This window comes from Hylaeus volcanicus, chromosome 1, assembly GCF_026283585.1.
Source record: "Hylaeus volcanicus isolate JK05 chromosome 1, UHH_iyHylVolc1.0_haploid, whole genome shotgun sequence".
Lineage (NCBI taxonomy): Eukaryota > Metazoa > Arthropoda > Insecta > Hymenoptera > Colletidae > Hylaeus > Hylaeus volcanicus.
The window spans coordinates 4,058,001-4,073,641 of NC_071976.1; the positions used below are offsets into that span (position 1 = coordinate 4,058,001).

Sequence of the window (15,641 nt, forward strand, 5' to 3'; positions counted from 1 at the left end):
TTAGGCTACTGACACAACAACTGCAGCAGAGACGACAGCAGCGTATAATAGATTAATTTTACGAACACGATGTTCCTTATTCGAGCTTGATATTGGTTTTTCGATAGAGAAAAATGTATGTTTAAGACAATGTGTCTTTAAGAATAGAATGTTCAGAGTAGTCTTCATGAAAGAACAATCCTAATCGCGAGATTTAGTTTTCTCCAACATTTTTACATTTTCGCTCAGTAAAGTAAAATTCTCTTCGTTCTATCTTGCGTATACTTTCCAAAATGTGGTCCTCGTCTCTCGATCCCCCCCAAGCTTTGCCGCATGACGCAACCTGCGCTGCATAGGTACCTGTAGTTGTTGCCAGACTCAGGTATTTCCCGATGAGTAAACGTCACCGAGGAATCGGCACGTCGCGCGCCGGGTCGCTCACGCTCTCGCTCTCATTTCAACGTGTTCCGCGTATATGTTATTTCATCGTGAAATTCCCTGGACGCGAGCAATGCCGGAAATAACTGTGAAATCAGGTGAGATTCGCGAAGCGGCGACGTACGTGTCGCAAATATTCAGAGAAATGCGGTATTCACGGCAAGGATGCGCGGCCAAATGCCAAAAACGTGACTGCCCTTGTACCTTGCTAGACGCTCGAGAGTTGTCAGTCGTTAGATAGAGGTCCACGAGGTCGTCGCTCAAATATTGGCACGGTTTCTTCTTTTGTCGCAGTTCAAACGGAAACATGAAAAATCAACGTTTCGTTTTCTTTTTATAGACGAACAAATTGTCGCGAGTCTTGTGCAAGAGACGACGCGTCGTGAAATTCTGTTCGGATTAGCTCCTTCGCTTCTTGATTTGATTCGATCAAGTTTTCGCGTCGTAGAGATTTCTCGGGTACAGAGAGATTTTTTTGTTTGTAATGCGACATGGCACTACGAATTTATGAAATACGAGGTGAGTTTAAACGATACCAATCGAATCGTAGGCGTTGATTTGATTACAGAAGCATGCCTTTCACGTAACTAACGGCCCACCGAAGACATAGTACACTAATACTAAGGTTGACGTGATGCAAGAGGGTTTTAAACGAATTAAAGCATCGCCGCCAGGAATAGGCTAGAATCGCTTCTTTCCTAACATTACCACACCTGTTTCTTAAACATCAGTCGCTACTCATTCAACAGACCATCAGTTCGCGTAACTTCTTGCCGCGTTCTCGACCACTTCGAGCCGTTTCTTGTTTATTTCCACCGCGAAGTAAGTCATACACGTTTACAACCATGTCAGGACGAGGACATTACTCAGGTGATGAAACGCTAAAAACATCTAAATACTTGCTCATAAAATTAAACGATAATTTATTAAAGATTTGTTTGAATTTAATGTAAAAGAAACGACATTACTTTGCAGTCTACCTAATATATATTTGTCTTTTATCAATCATAATTGTTACGACCAGTGTCAGAATAAGATTTTGTTATCCCTGGGCTACCCGTTTACACTAGGTAAATCCGTAGTGCTATTTCACCGTAAAGGAATGGTGTAGTTAATCCATTGTTTACCACGAGAGTGTAGATACCAGAAGCTTGTAATGTTTCATGCTTGCGTGTGAATTCGCCAAATTGTCACAAATTAATCTCTGGGGACTCTCTAGCTGGCAGAGGTCTCTGGACTGCAGTTCCTAAAGCCCATTTGCGACACGTTAACTATACTTATCATACAGTTATAACTATCCTTAATTTTAATTTACTAATAATAAACCTCGAAGAACAGCAGTGCGTTGAATACTTAACAAAGTAAAATTGTTTCAATTGAACATTTTATCCGGAACATAATTACTCGGTGTACAAGAAGAATCTTTTGCAACGAACCCATAAATAATAACATGTTTACGAACAATTTCCCCGTTGTCAATTTTTTATCGTTGTAATTAGCATTCACTTCCATATTGCATACTTGCAAAAAGTGAAGCGAAGTGAAAAAACTTCGATAATTACTATTTAGCTCGTACTTACAAGAAATTTCTTGTAACATAATAGTGTTCGATTCACGGACTCGTTATTTGCATACAAATTAGTCGATTAGATGGTTTGTTGCCTATTATCGAATCCTCTCTCACAATTTCTGAGAAACTTACGGAAATATAATAGTGTTTATATGAAAATTACAGTTGTTTAGATCGAGACTGTGTGATTACTAATTTTTATTGTAATTATACTACTGACTTTATTAAAGTGTTAAAAGCGAAACCGAAAGCCGCTGTGAAAGGGTTAAATGCTACGGTCATTTCAACTAGAGAGGTCAATTCATATACCCGTCAGGTCGAAAAAGATTAACATCGTGAACTTGGGCACGAATAAATCAAATCATACGAACTCGGTGAACCCAAGGTAGTTAAAAAAGATCAACGAGGACGATTAAAGGTTTGGTCGTTTCAGATAGCGAGCTGGGCACGCAGCAGCTGCGACGTAGCGGCTCGTTAAGGATACCCAGGTCTTCGGACGCGAGTAACATTGATCGTACTAGATTGAACGTGTCGTCCTACGATGGAAAATCATCACCGTCGTCCGTTTCGTGGACAAGCAATTTCGATGGTACGCCAGTACGCCAAGCCAGGCAGTCCGTACCTGCGATCGACGCACCTGCGCCGGAATACCTCGCCAGGAACCTCCTGCAACTCGGCTGCCCAGCCGTGTCGATGCCCACGTAAGTCTTCTCTGATCTATCGCGTACTGTGCTTGTGACGCTTCTTCGGTTTCCTTCGAGCACATCCGCGAGGGGATAACGATTTCCGCGAACCAGCGTCATCGATGACTTTCCATTGAAGAGAGAGTACTACGTTGTTTCTGGAAGAAGAAGCTTCCCATGACAGAGAGGTGTGTTTAACCAAAACGATACTACCGCGAGAGAATTCCCTCTCGCCAAGTGAATCTCTCAAGAAAGAATCCGTGTATATATATATTATACACGGACAAGTGTATATACGTGACAAGTTGGCTAGGAATGTGTTGTTTACTGTTTTCATAAGCTTCCCTCTGAAATTGACATTTCGGAGAGTTGTTGGATTTTAATGTTCCCTTCGGATCATAATTTATCTCGAGATTTCGGTTAGAGAGAAAGTGTCACTCGATCGTGGAAGGACCTGTAGGTCGTTTGTTGTGTGCTTGATGCCGATTAAAAACATAGAGCAGTATATTGGACGGTGATTACCTTGATCTTGCGAGGACACATCTGAGCGCAATAATTTATCCGTCGCGGGTGTCGTGCTCGACTTGTTACGTCACTGCTGGGTTGTTGTATACATTCGAGCAGTGTTTCTCAAACTTCAATTTTATGTGGATACCATGACGAAAGAAAGTTTTTAGCGAACCCCTTACAGTAGAATTAAAATATTGCTTTTTACGTGGAATTGAAAACTGTCTTTAAAAAAGGATCTATTTATCATCTCGGGACTTGAATAAATTTTGAGAAAAATTGGTCGATAGGTATTGTTTCACGTACATTAATAATATTTCTTTTTTTAATCAATAGCGTATATTTGCTACTTATTTTTAAAATATTGTCTCACTTGATAAAACATACTAAATAAAAGTTACTAATAATCATTTTAAATATGTTACTTTCGATTATACGCATTATAATACGCGAAAATGTATGTATATAATTCAACAGTCTCCTTAAATGCACAAGTTTCTCTACGATAAATGGACAGTAAGATTATCCGGGATCGGATATCTCGATGAGACAATGCTAATGCAACGATCAAACTTGTTTTATTATTACCGTTTTTTGTTGTAAAACTGTTACCATCGTATTCCTGACATTTCTCTGATTAAAACGAGACCAAACACGACGTAATTCGCAACATATTTACTACATGTCTCACCGAAATAATCCCGGTGTTGGTCGCCATTTTCGCATGTCGCTCCGTCCTCTTCTTCATTCGCTGTCCTTCTCTACACTCGAAGTTTGTTGGCACAACATTAGAAGATACAGTATGGACTGAATGAGGCATGCAAAATCGGAGACCCAAAACATTGCACTCGAGGTGTTTTTATGTGTTTACACTTGACACGCGTCGAGCGTCGAACGTAGAAAAGGACAGATAGCGAAAGGAGAAAGAGGTCCGAGAAAAAGAAAACACTCGACAGAAGCGTAACAATCGGTTCGGATCATATTACACCGGTGTTCGGGGTTACTCTGGCGAAACTACGGGCAAAAGAAATACGAATGGGCTGGCAGCGAGGGGGGTGGGTATCTGAGAGACATACAAAGTGTCCCAGCCTAATACGGAGCTCTAACTCCAAAACTATCGGCCGAATGCAAAATTTCAAATATGGAAATTGCATGGTAAAACGGGCCTCGTGCTTCAGCGTGAAGGAATTTTTGTCAACTTTGTTATTTAACGAGATATGATGGTCAAGTTTCGTTTTTCAATTGAAACTATATATTTTTTTTTTTATACCATGCGATAGTACTTTTCAAGACGAATTCATTAAGCTTTAATATGTTTACCCGATTTTTAATAGTTTTCAAGCTATAACGCTTCAAAGTTTGCTAATTATCAAGGAAAAATCTCGGTTCGGCCCCGGGCGGTTTCATTGATGCAGAAACTTCGCATTTTACCATGCAATTTCCATACTTGAAATTTTGCACTCGGCTGATAGTTTTCGAGTTAGAGCTCTTGTTAGAATTGTACTTTTATAAACTTTATCTTCTAAAGGTTTACAACATATATAAGAATGTTAGAGGAAAGACGTCCGAAATTCACGACGACCCGTACCACTTGACTTATTTCGACGGACTGAGGATCATCGCTTTCTGTCTCTGCTAGGACCCCACCCCACTTTCTGCTTTAAGGAAAAACAGACCCTTTTCCTCAAGACTCGAAAGTGGCAATCGTTGCATTCCAAAAGCTCTGTATTACTTAGACTGGGACACCTTGTATACCAATTAGGTTAAAGTTACATAGTGAATTTAGTAGCGTGAAGCTGATACCTTAAGACACCGATCGGCGGGGAAAAAATTTCAATTTGAAATGTAATTACGGCTGAATATATGTAAAGGCACCGAACTTATTTGTGCACCTAACATATTCCTAAAAATAAATCGGAAAGTTAAAAATGAATGAATATATACAGGGTGTCCCAAAACTCGCGTAGGAGCCGGAAACGGGAAGTAGTTGAGACGATTCTGAACAACAATTTCCTTTGCAAAAATGTCAGTGGGGGCTTCATTTTTGAATTATTAACGAAAAACACCGACCAATCGCAGCGCCCGATTAGCGCGCGATTAGGTATTTCGACGGAATCGAAGATACGCGGGTTTGATAGTTTTTAACTGACTTCGAAAAAGGAGGAGGTTACTCAATTCGACATGTATATTTTTTTTTTTTCTTAAATTAATTCTTCTCATTAATTTTTCCGGAGTAGTGCACCTTACTGCTTTACTCAAATACTCTCCTAATTGAGCACTATACTGCGTTAAAAGCTGATTCAAATCGGTAAGCCCCAGTTCGCTGCCTCTTCCTGTGAGTGCTGTCGCAATTCTTGAAATGTTGTTGTTGTTTGTTTTATAAATGTACGTAATCTGTTTTATATCGATTATTGCACCTATCGGTCCAGTCTTGCTTGCTACAAATCACCAGTCTCGCACGAGTGTTTTATCCCAAATCATATTACAATACTTAACGTTATTCCTTAATTTCTTCCATTAAATTCCTTTAGATGTCCGTTGAGGCCCACTGACACCCTATTATAGCTCGGGCATCTAGGTTCTTGTAATATATTGTAAAACATTGGTGGCAGAACGCAAGCCGGCTGTTGATGGCACGGTAGTGTGCCACGGCATGGTGGTTAAGAACCACTGGGTCAATAGTTGGCAGGACTGGCGCAGACGCGCCGAATCAGCTGAGTGTGCGTTCATCGCGCATCGAACGGCGCTGTACCATTGGTGTACATCCGCGGAAGTGTCGTCGGCTGGCGAGGAGTTTCACGAGCGCGGTCTGCAGCACGCTTCCACGCACCGCATTGCCGTATTTTCGGTGCGCTGTGAAACGCTTGCGAAACATACTCGTTCACGTTTACTCGATTACGCCACGTTTCGCGAGAGTCGATCGAGACCTCTCTCGGTGTAACGATTAAAACGATCGAACTGCGCTCGAATGAGAGGAATCTACGGGTACTCCGTGGTAGAAGACGTACGAGAATATCACGAAAAGTGCGCCGACTAATATATATCGATCGTTGTTTCACGAGCACGAGGGAGAAAGTGAACCTTACCGGTTAAGAGAGCGCGAACCCACTCGAACGTCAACGGTCGAAAATTCAATCTAATCCCGTGAGCGTGCTTCCGAGAGGGATGATGCTGCGATCGCATTGACCGAGCGAGCTTCCTCGGGGTTGATCGTTGCATTGAAAGAACAGCCGCCAAGGTTCTCCTCGATGCTGCACAAAATGAGAAACAAGAGGCAGACATAGGAAATCTAAAATAGTTCAAGTTTCCGTTCCGCGTGAGAAGACCCAATTTCCGTGTCTCGGTTCTTGCATGCGACTGTGTAGCAGTAACGTGGGACAGTGGCGCCCCTCTACTGGACTGCTAGCTACGACAATACTCATCGCAGGTGTGACTTTTTCAAAACACGTTCTCATCCCTGGTCGTTTCAGTTTTGGTCCGCCATAGTCTTTTACGTTTCTTTCTTCCATGAATGTTGCGTTGCGTTTCCTAGTCCGCACTCGACCGCAGGTTTAGTTTGTTTATTAGTTATCCTTCTCAATGGCGTAGCTAAGGGGTACACAGCGCATGCTAATCCCGCGCGCCCCTATGTTCAAAAGGGTTATGATTGGGTCGTAATCACAACTCGAAAACATTCGATTACAATCGTATTCGTATTTGCGATTACGATTTTGCTCATCGCTGCTTGTAAGAAACTGCAAATCTCGGCAGGGACGTAGTGGCAGCAAAATGGATCATCGGGAATCATTTTTTTCTAAATGATTTATACCACGAAAAAGACGATTTTTAAAAATTGTTTATAAAAAAATGAAATATACATGTCGAATCGAGTAACCTCCTCCTTTTCGAAGTCGGTTAAAAAGCTTCGCCATTTTGTTAGTTTATTATGAAAATGATTAATATCACTTTCGACTATAGCGATAAACCTATAGAATAATAATCATTTCGATTTTTTTGCTTTATGACACTACAAGAACTGGAATCATCTTCATTCCCCACCTACGTTTTTTTTTTTTTAGGAGATAACTTTGATCGTGAAAAGGATCAACAAAATATTGTACGGTTATAATTTCAGCCATCACAGTAGAGTGACCCCTTAAATTCGACGTGGTAACATAGTATGTAAGACTGTACACAAAAGTTTGGAAAAGTGTACAGAAAAACAGATTTTTCCTCAGCCATGACCACCGAAATCGAAAGTTTATATCTCTGGAGGACAAGATCCGAATTTTATATCGGCTGAAGAGCGGGGAAAAATTGCAATCCGTCGCCAGGAAGTTGGAGTCGAACGAATCGACGGTTCGAACGATCCGACGAAACGAGAATAAGATAAGAGCCGTAGCGAAACTCGGGTCGTCGGTGAGCTTGAACAGAGTCGTTCGCATAAAAGACAAGCTGATGCCAAAAATGGAGAACTGTTTAATGATGCGGATATAGGATTGCATCCAGAAGAACAAGAAGACAGAAGAAGAGCGACGAACGGTCCAGATCCGAATTCGGCGCTAGCAAAGGCTGGTACGAGAGGTTCAAAGATCGATTCCCTCTGCAGAATCTGATAACTCGCAGGGAACAAGCGGCAGGTGGCACGGAGGCAGCTAAGAAATTTTCGGAGAAGCTGGTGAAAACGATCGAGGGTGTTGGTTATACGGCCGATCGGGCGTTCAACGTCGCTGAAACCGGTTTCTATTGGAAGAGATTGCCCCATCGTTCTTGTATCTCGAAAAACGAGCGCACCGCTTCCGAGTTCGAGGCTGCCAAGGACAGAATAACGCTGCTTTTGTGCAGCAACGCGTCGGAGGATTACGTAACTAAGCCCATGTTAATTAATCGCTCTTCAAACTCGGCCGAGATGGAAAGACTCGGCGAGTTTCGGTTGCCTGTTCACTGGCGAGATAATGAAAAGGAGTGGACGACGGGTGGCGTATTCCACGATTGGTTTTTCAACTGTTTTGTCCCTGAGGTAGAAAATTACACCGATAGGAGAAACATCGACTTGAAGATTTTGTTGATAATCGACGACGTGCCGTGTTATCCGAGAAATTTGAACCATCCGATTATTCAACCGCTAAACCAGGGTGTAATAAAGACATTGAAACTGTATTACATACGTCGAACGCTTGAATTCATTATGGATAGAATGCATCGCAGCGAAACGTCGATACAATTGTTGGAAGAGTTTTCTATTTTGGATTCGGTGGAAATTCTCGGTTCGTGCGTGAAGGACCTGCAACCTTCGACGTTGAATGTTTCCTGGAAACGCATCTGGCCAGGAGTAGTTACGATGGAGGGCCATTTAACACTGGTGGCCACGGAAATTGTTCGTGTACTAGACGTTGCTCGAGCTTTGGGCGGAAAGGGATTCGTTGACACGAACGAGAAGGACATTTACGAATTAATCGACGACGATAAAGAGTTAGACGAAGAGAAATTGGTGCAATTGGCTGACGAATCTGCCTCGAATGTTACGAGTAACGATGGCGATGAAAGTTCGGAGGAAACGTTCGACGAATCAGAGAAGAACATTACCTTGAAGAGTCTCAACGTCGGATTCGAATTGCTGGCTAGAATGCTGGAAACTCATTTCGCGGAAAATGATCCATCGACCGAACGGTCCGCTGAATTTGAGAGACGATTGCACGAATGTCTGGCTCCATATCTTGAAATCCAGAAAGAATTGGAACCTAAGGAGCAATTTCTGATACTTGAAATCATGATAGACACGACGACGTGGGAAGATGCTTGTTCGGGTGATAAGAATATTGTGTTTAAAGATGAAATAATTTCGCAACACGAGAATGCGCAACCAGAAGTGAAAAAAGAAAGCAACTTAAGGGGTAAGGCCACTCCAGGTTCCCCAGAAATAAGCTAACTTCGAGAATGCTTTTCAGAAATTCATTAAAAGCGGTGAAAAATTCAATTCATGCTTTTTTGAGGATCAAGTCTTCAGTACAAATCGAAAAGTCCTTCACCTTTTTGCGATCTGAGGCTTCGTTATAGAGATATAAACAGTTGAAATTTACAGGTGTGACTTCCTATTTATGTTCCGATCAGCTGTTTGTCCTATATACCATATAAATATTGAGTGGTTTTTTTTTAACAGCCTGTATATACATAATAAGTGGACTCCTGAATAACGGACTTGGTGCGTTCCACGTTGTACAAAATTAGACCATAGGAAGTCGCGATACGCGAGAATTTTCCTCGTATGACACGACGAAGACATGAAATGCGGTGTAGATGATAAACGAGGAAAACAGAAAAATTTCCTCGTATTATATGACGCATTATTCTAGAATTACGTTATATAAATAAGTCGTCGCGTATTGTAGGAACTCGCGTTACACAGCAATTTAGTTTATATAAAAGGTTTTTCAATAAGAGGTTTAGGATTTTGTTTTTTCATAAAATACAAACGGTGTGAGGCCAGTATTGGTTCATCGTCAAATATAACTGTCTCATAGCTGAAATAGAATGAATCATACGTTAAGACCAAATCTTATTGACTGTCCAGTCGGCAGAAGTCAACGTATACTCAGTTACTCGGTGGTCAATGTCCATTACCGTCAACCTTCGAACCCAGTTGTAACTTCGTGTTATTGCGAGGAATTGTTACCGAAATATATTATATTGTTACGATATAATACGATAAAAGGGTTGAAACTATATCTTTTTGTCCCTGAACAATTAATTGTGAATTACGTTCAGCACGAAAGTTATCCCGACTTATATTTTAATTTACTTATTTATAACGTTACACAATACTCCACGTATATTACTCAATTGCTTGGCTTGCGAAAAATTAAATTCGTGAAATGTGTCACGTTTATTACATAAAACATGCAGAGCGGTCTTATTTAGCTGGCCGCCATTGCATTTGTCGCGTGGTGACACACGTGATACAACGCGAAAAATTCAATACTCGTCAAAACGTACTTGTTCTAACTCTGTAAGACGTATCGTACACAAAATACAAAACAATTGTAAATCACGTTATATGCGAAATATGAAAAAGAAAAAAGGGTGGCCGAGGCTAATCCCCGTTTCCCTACATTTATTCAAAATGGCAATGATGATAATAAAAATAACGAAATATGATCAGATTTTATATCAACGATATTTGTCTTTTTAGACCTCGTAGCGGAATAGGGCCTGAGCCTCCGCAGAGCAGCGACAGCGATGAATACACAGCGTCTCACGGCCATCAGCAGCAAGTGGGTCATGGCCACGGTCAAGGACAGGTGGAAGCGTGCAGCGTGCCCAAAGTCCACGTGTCGGGACCACCTAACAATGATGAATCCTCTTCCATCATCAATGGGTGAGTGCAGCATTTCTTTCCTTCTACTTCTGACGATGATTGTTCACCTGTTAATCTTTCTAATGGTTCTTATGCCAAACAGGTATATTTTAATGATGTTTTTATGTAGTTTAACGAGATTTTTTAAAGGGGGGAAAGCCACCATGGACGCATGATACGAAGCTTTCAATAATTTCAACATTCAACAAGTTTTATTAGAACAATTAATTTAACGGAAGATCTATTTGTTGAAGTTTATTATACATATATAGAATGATAAACGAATAAATTTTATTTGGATTTCTAAAATAAAATAGCGATGTTGATAAAAATGTCGTTTTTAGCACGAGATTTACTGTCAAAAATGTCTGTAGCAAGAAATGTTCTGAATTCATCGTAAAATCCGTATGTACTTCTAAGGTACATATCACGTAGAAAATGAAAATGATTGATTGTTTTTATTTTTGGTCTAACCATACCCGAAAATTCCACTACGATAATTAGAGATTCATTCGAAGAAACTTGTCGTGTAATGACATCAGCGTCGTTATTTGATTTCAAATTGTGTATCTCTGAAATATGTTTTTATTTAAATAGTTACTTAATTATAAAATTGTAAGAGTATGTAATATTCCTCTAAGTCTGTGATAGTAAAGACAATTTTGATAGCGTAAAATTTCAGTGATTTTAAAATATAAATACATACGTGAAATTAAAATCACACGTATATTGGAAACTAAGCTAACATAGAATTTAAATAGAAAAAAAAATTGAGAATAGTTAAACAATTCTACAGCAATGTAAATAGACAGCGAAATATAGGAAAGCATTGAACCATAACCACAAATACGTGTTTTGCACATTGCGAATTAAATTCAATTCAACGTCGGTCGAGTTTGGTTCCGACAAAGGGAAGCTATGACCTGGTTAAGTGCCTTTTGTGCGGAACGGGGGTTGGAATGTAGGGGTTGATGAGTATATACGGATTCTAGAGTCCTAGCCACTAATGGCTAGCCGTTTGTATGTGCAAAACATGTTTCGAAACCAGAGATCAAACGAAACAATTAACTTGTACAATAACTAGTTAGTTTTAGAAAGCAATCCAAATAACAGTTACTATCGAATAGATTGACATGTTTGGCGTATGGTTTGTACCAATCTATAGATTTCATTATGTTTATTACTCTCTGTAGAGAGTATTTGTATTACTAAATAGGGACTAAATTTTTTAACAAAAACTCTGTGACTTCTCAAATACTATTCAGTCTCTTTTGATTTAACTATCGTATCACAAACATAAACATCGTTTTGTTAAATTTAATTTAATCAAATGTAAAATACGTATTACTCGATTGTATACTTGAAATCGGAATAGGATCCGAAACACGTAAGCGAGTGCTTTTACTGTATCGCAAGCGTGAAAATTTTACATCGATTTTGATCGAGTATTCATTTCCGCTTCGACTGTTTGCTTATACTATTCTGTACACATGCAAAGTTTCAGCAGAATTGACGTGGAAGACTTCACGGATGTTCCTTGTCAGTCCCTCCTTTCGTAATACGCACGAGCGCGCCTCGCAGATCAATTGTGTCTGACTCCCAATTACACAGTTCATACTCAATTGACCCTTTTTCCAAATGCACACTGGTCACCCATTACTCATATGCACGCCCGCCGCGCAAGGCCAGTGTGTGCCATTAAACTCATTAGGCACTGCGGAGTAGCTGCAAAAGACGAAATGTAATTGATATTTATGAGAATGTACATAAATTAATTATACGCTATTAATGTTAGCTGAAGTTAAAGTCGCTAAATTTATATTTAAAAAAAAAAGAAAAACTCACATTCGCGTTAAGATACGACAACGCGTAACGTCTTGCGCACATGTCATCTGAACTAACCGTGTATATCGACGTCGATAAGATTTCAACGATACGAATAGAAGCAACTCCTAACGTCAAGTGTTTTTAAAACATCTTATCGTCGCTGTGACGGCACTTCGCTTTGTTTGGCCTGCACGATACGGCAGTACATTTTTTGCAACGGCTGTATGTGCACTGTTCCGATATAAATAATTTTCTCGGATATGGGAATGCGAGTTCTCGAATCCCACCGTTACGTAACGTGGTACATGATGCGAGAGGTTGTGTCAAAGTATTAGCATATCACGTCTGATGAATTCTTTCTCAGCTTTTGAGATAATAGGAAGACAATTTAATCGTTTCGTAAAAGTTCGTCGAGAGTTTGTCATGATAAGGTATTAATTGGTAATGGAGGTTAGTGGCAAGGTAAGAGATTAGATAAACTGGCATTTCTTATATCTAGCTATAGAGGCTTACAAATGTTATAATAGAACAAGTAGTAATATTTGACAGTTTCAAGGAAAGCAGTATTTATACGATTGTTTTGAGCTCGAATGATTGTGTCAACATTATCATTGCATAATGGTGTAGTATAAAAATAAAAACGTGACAAAATTGAAGTTCAAAAACCAAATTATTAAACTAGCTATAACTTGCAGCTAGTATTTAATAAATAAATCTACTCAGAGTAATATATTTCTATTTTTCAATTCGGATTTTGTCTTTATTCATTTATTGCACACGTTCTTTCAATGTTCAACGTTCTCATCTTTGCGATGTATAGTGGGACGTTATTGCATTCCAATATGCTTAGAAACTTATGAGGAAGCGCTATGATATTTTCAGAAATCATTATCGATTTCGCGTATCTTAATAATAGCTAATGATAACCCATAAGCGCGTCGTAGTAACTCTTTACTTCCGGAAAACGGTGCTTTTATGGTAATACGTTCGTGCGAAATTACATTAATGAATTTAGTCGCCGCGTTATGAATTATTAATCACTTGTGTCCATAGACACTTACTTGTTGTGTAGTTTAGAATTTGAAGCATCTAGTGACGCGTAGTTATTTCAAATAAAAGCGTTGGTCACTTGATCATTTTATCGAACGTTACTACATGCCAGATAATAAACAGTTGTATTTTTTAATTCCATAAGTAACACCCGTGGAATTTAATTGAATTTTGGAATTTCGTATAATGATAATAATAATTGCAGAGGACGTTACGTAATTTTGATATAAAAGAAAACGTATTCGTATGTCTCGATATCCTTCGAAAGGTTAATTTCAAATGTAATTACTTTTTATTCAACAGTGACTCAAATCCAAAACGAAACGTACCGCACAGTACAAAATAAAGTTAACGTTGAGACTGACAAATACTGGTTCTTGTCTGCGGCGAATAAATTGGAGCGTGCAAATACCATACTTCTCGTTCGAGAGCAAAGAAATAAGTACCGAAACTATAAAAGCAGCTTTGTTAGTTTGCATTCGCACGGAAAAATAGGAATTCCGCTTCCCCCCTCCTCCCGTTCTTCAGAACGGTACTTGCGTGTACACCGTTACACGTCGATGAACCGATTTCCCATTAGTAAATAAGCTTTCGGGATTGGTTACCTATTTTTAGAGCAACTTTTATATATCCAAGGCTGTGGGATCTGTTAATCTAAAAATACCCCGTGCGGAAATTCTTTTTTATGCGAGGTATTGATTCTTCCTACGGTCTTTCGATTCGCGAGGCATAAATGTATTAACGTCGGTTCAGCTTGGATTTGTTAAAGTGTGCCAGAGATAAAATGTTCTGCGACTGAACTCGACAGGTTGATGGATTTGTTCGATCCGTTAACCCTTTACCGGTTTGAGTACTCCCAGGCGAATGCGAAGTTTAACGTTGTTGTACAAGTACTCCTCCTGTAGACACGGGACAATACAGTGGATTTCCAAGTAACGCGAATTTCTATGACGTGTCTGAGATATTGCGGCTATTGTTTTCATACAGCTGAAAATTTTGTGTTCTTGTGTATAAAAATCCATGGATTAAATGTTTTGCGTTGATTATTTTACATAATTGAGTGCAAGCTTATCTAAAGCTGAATGCGTTATCTAGTCTCAACATACCTTTTGTGTTAAAATGATAAGAAGTTATAAATAGAACACATTTTTAATGTTACGTGAAAATTAATACAAAATAACAGTTGAGTAAATTTTCAGAATTTATATTTAGTTAGTCGTGAATTTATTACACAAACCATTTTTAAAACTACTGAAGTTTTGCAGAGACATATATTCCCGTTTCTAGCTATTATAAAAAAGCACAGATTACTGAATCTATTCATGTGCTACAACACGTTTTTCGTCCTGTGCAGTATCTTATCGTAAAGTACATACGGTATGTCGGGGAAAGTAAATTATAGTTGTAATTTCCACCGTAGCACGTAGAACGAGGAGAATTAATTAAGAAACTATGCTGGTTTCTGTACATTTAGGTTATTCGGTGCTTGCTTTTCATTCTCATAACACTAATGAACACGCAATGGTAACTCTGTCTCAAATTAGAATATGTGAAACCAATTGGTTGCAGCACTCAACGCAATCGTAAAATTTGGTTAAATTGGTCATGTAATTAATTTTCGTTATTAGTATAGTTGTATTAAATTGGGTTGTATTATTAAGTTGTGGAAATAAATGTAGTTTATACAGGATAGATAATTGAAAACCAAATGTACGTGTTCTATATTTCCATGGTCTTTAATTTTTTACATTACTGATTCAGGAAATATTGAAGATCGAAGTGAGAATTTTAGAATGTTAATTATTTTTTCTTTACAAAACACCGATATCCTCTCTTAAATGCCAGATCCAATATCACTAGTTACAGTATAGTAGAATTTTCCAGTGCGTTACGTACGACAGATGGTTTTAATTGCTATCGATTATTGCAATTTCCCAGTACGGTGAATGATAAGAGAAACTGGAAAGAGACGTTCACTGCGTATCTAACACGCTTATGTCCTGTTTTGTTATTTATCCATTCGTATGTAATTGTCTGTACATTTCCTAGCGATTTTCGTAGTCTATGCATACGTCACGTCATTATCAGACATTCTGTTTTTTGTTTCGGTATTGTCACGACATTTCCAATGAAAATGCTTCAAAGCATTGTTAGATTCAAAGCTCTTTCGTCGGGGGAAAGAATTATGGTAGAAAATTCGTTTTCCTTTTGAAGAAAGGAAAAATCGTGCTGCCTCGTGTGAAAAACATGAAAA

The 15,641-nt window shown here is 39.1% G+C and overlaps 2 protein-coding genes across 5 annotated transcripts in view; both read left to right on the forward strand.

Moving 5' to 3' along the window:
- Nucleotides 1–297: 297 nt before the first annotated feature.
- LOC128878021 (GRAM domain-containing protein 2B-like) overlaps nt 298–15,641 on the forward strand; it is a 60,490-nt gene continuing 45,146 nt past the window's right edge. Inside the window, exons 1-3 of one of the 4 annotated variants that reach the window (XM_054125801.1) lie at nt 298–515; nt 2,421–2,688; nt 10,346–10,531. In XM_054125801.1, the coding sequence (XP_053981776.1) occupies nt 455–515; nt 2,421–2,688; nt 10,346–10,531 (515 nt within the window). In that variant the 5' untranslated portion in view covers nt 298–454. Of the gene's footprint in view, nt 516–637; nt 937–1,144; nt 1,288–2,420; nt 2,689–2,712; nt 2,859–10,345; nt 10,532–15,641 lie in introns of those variants that run through there. The other 3 variants (XM_054125810.1, XM_054125818.1, XM_054125825.1) reach the window with 3 other exon arrangements.
- On the forward strand, nt 6,615–9,584 carry LOC128878078 (tigger transposable element-derived protein 1-like). Its single transcript, XM_054125935.1, has 2 exons — nt 6,615–9,050; nt 9,105–9,584. Exons 1-2 carry the CDS (start codon nt 8,033–8,035, stop codon nt 9,113–9,115), a joined length of 1,029 nt encoding a protein of 342 aa, XP_053981910.1. The 5' UTR covers nt 6,615–8,032; the 3' UTR covers nt 9,116–9,584.

Excerpts from the sequence above, each read along its gene's own strand:
- LOC128878078 (XM_054125935.1), top strand. The coding sequence starts at position 8,033 with ATGTTAATTAATCGCTCTTCAAACTCGGCCGAGATGGAAAGACTCGGC.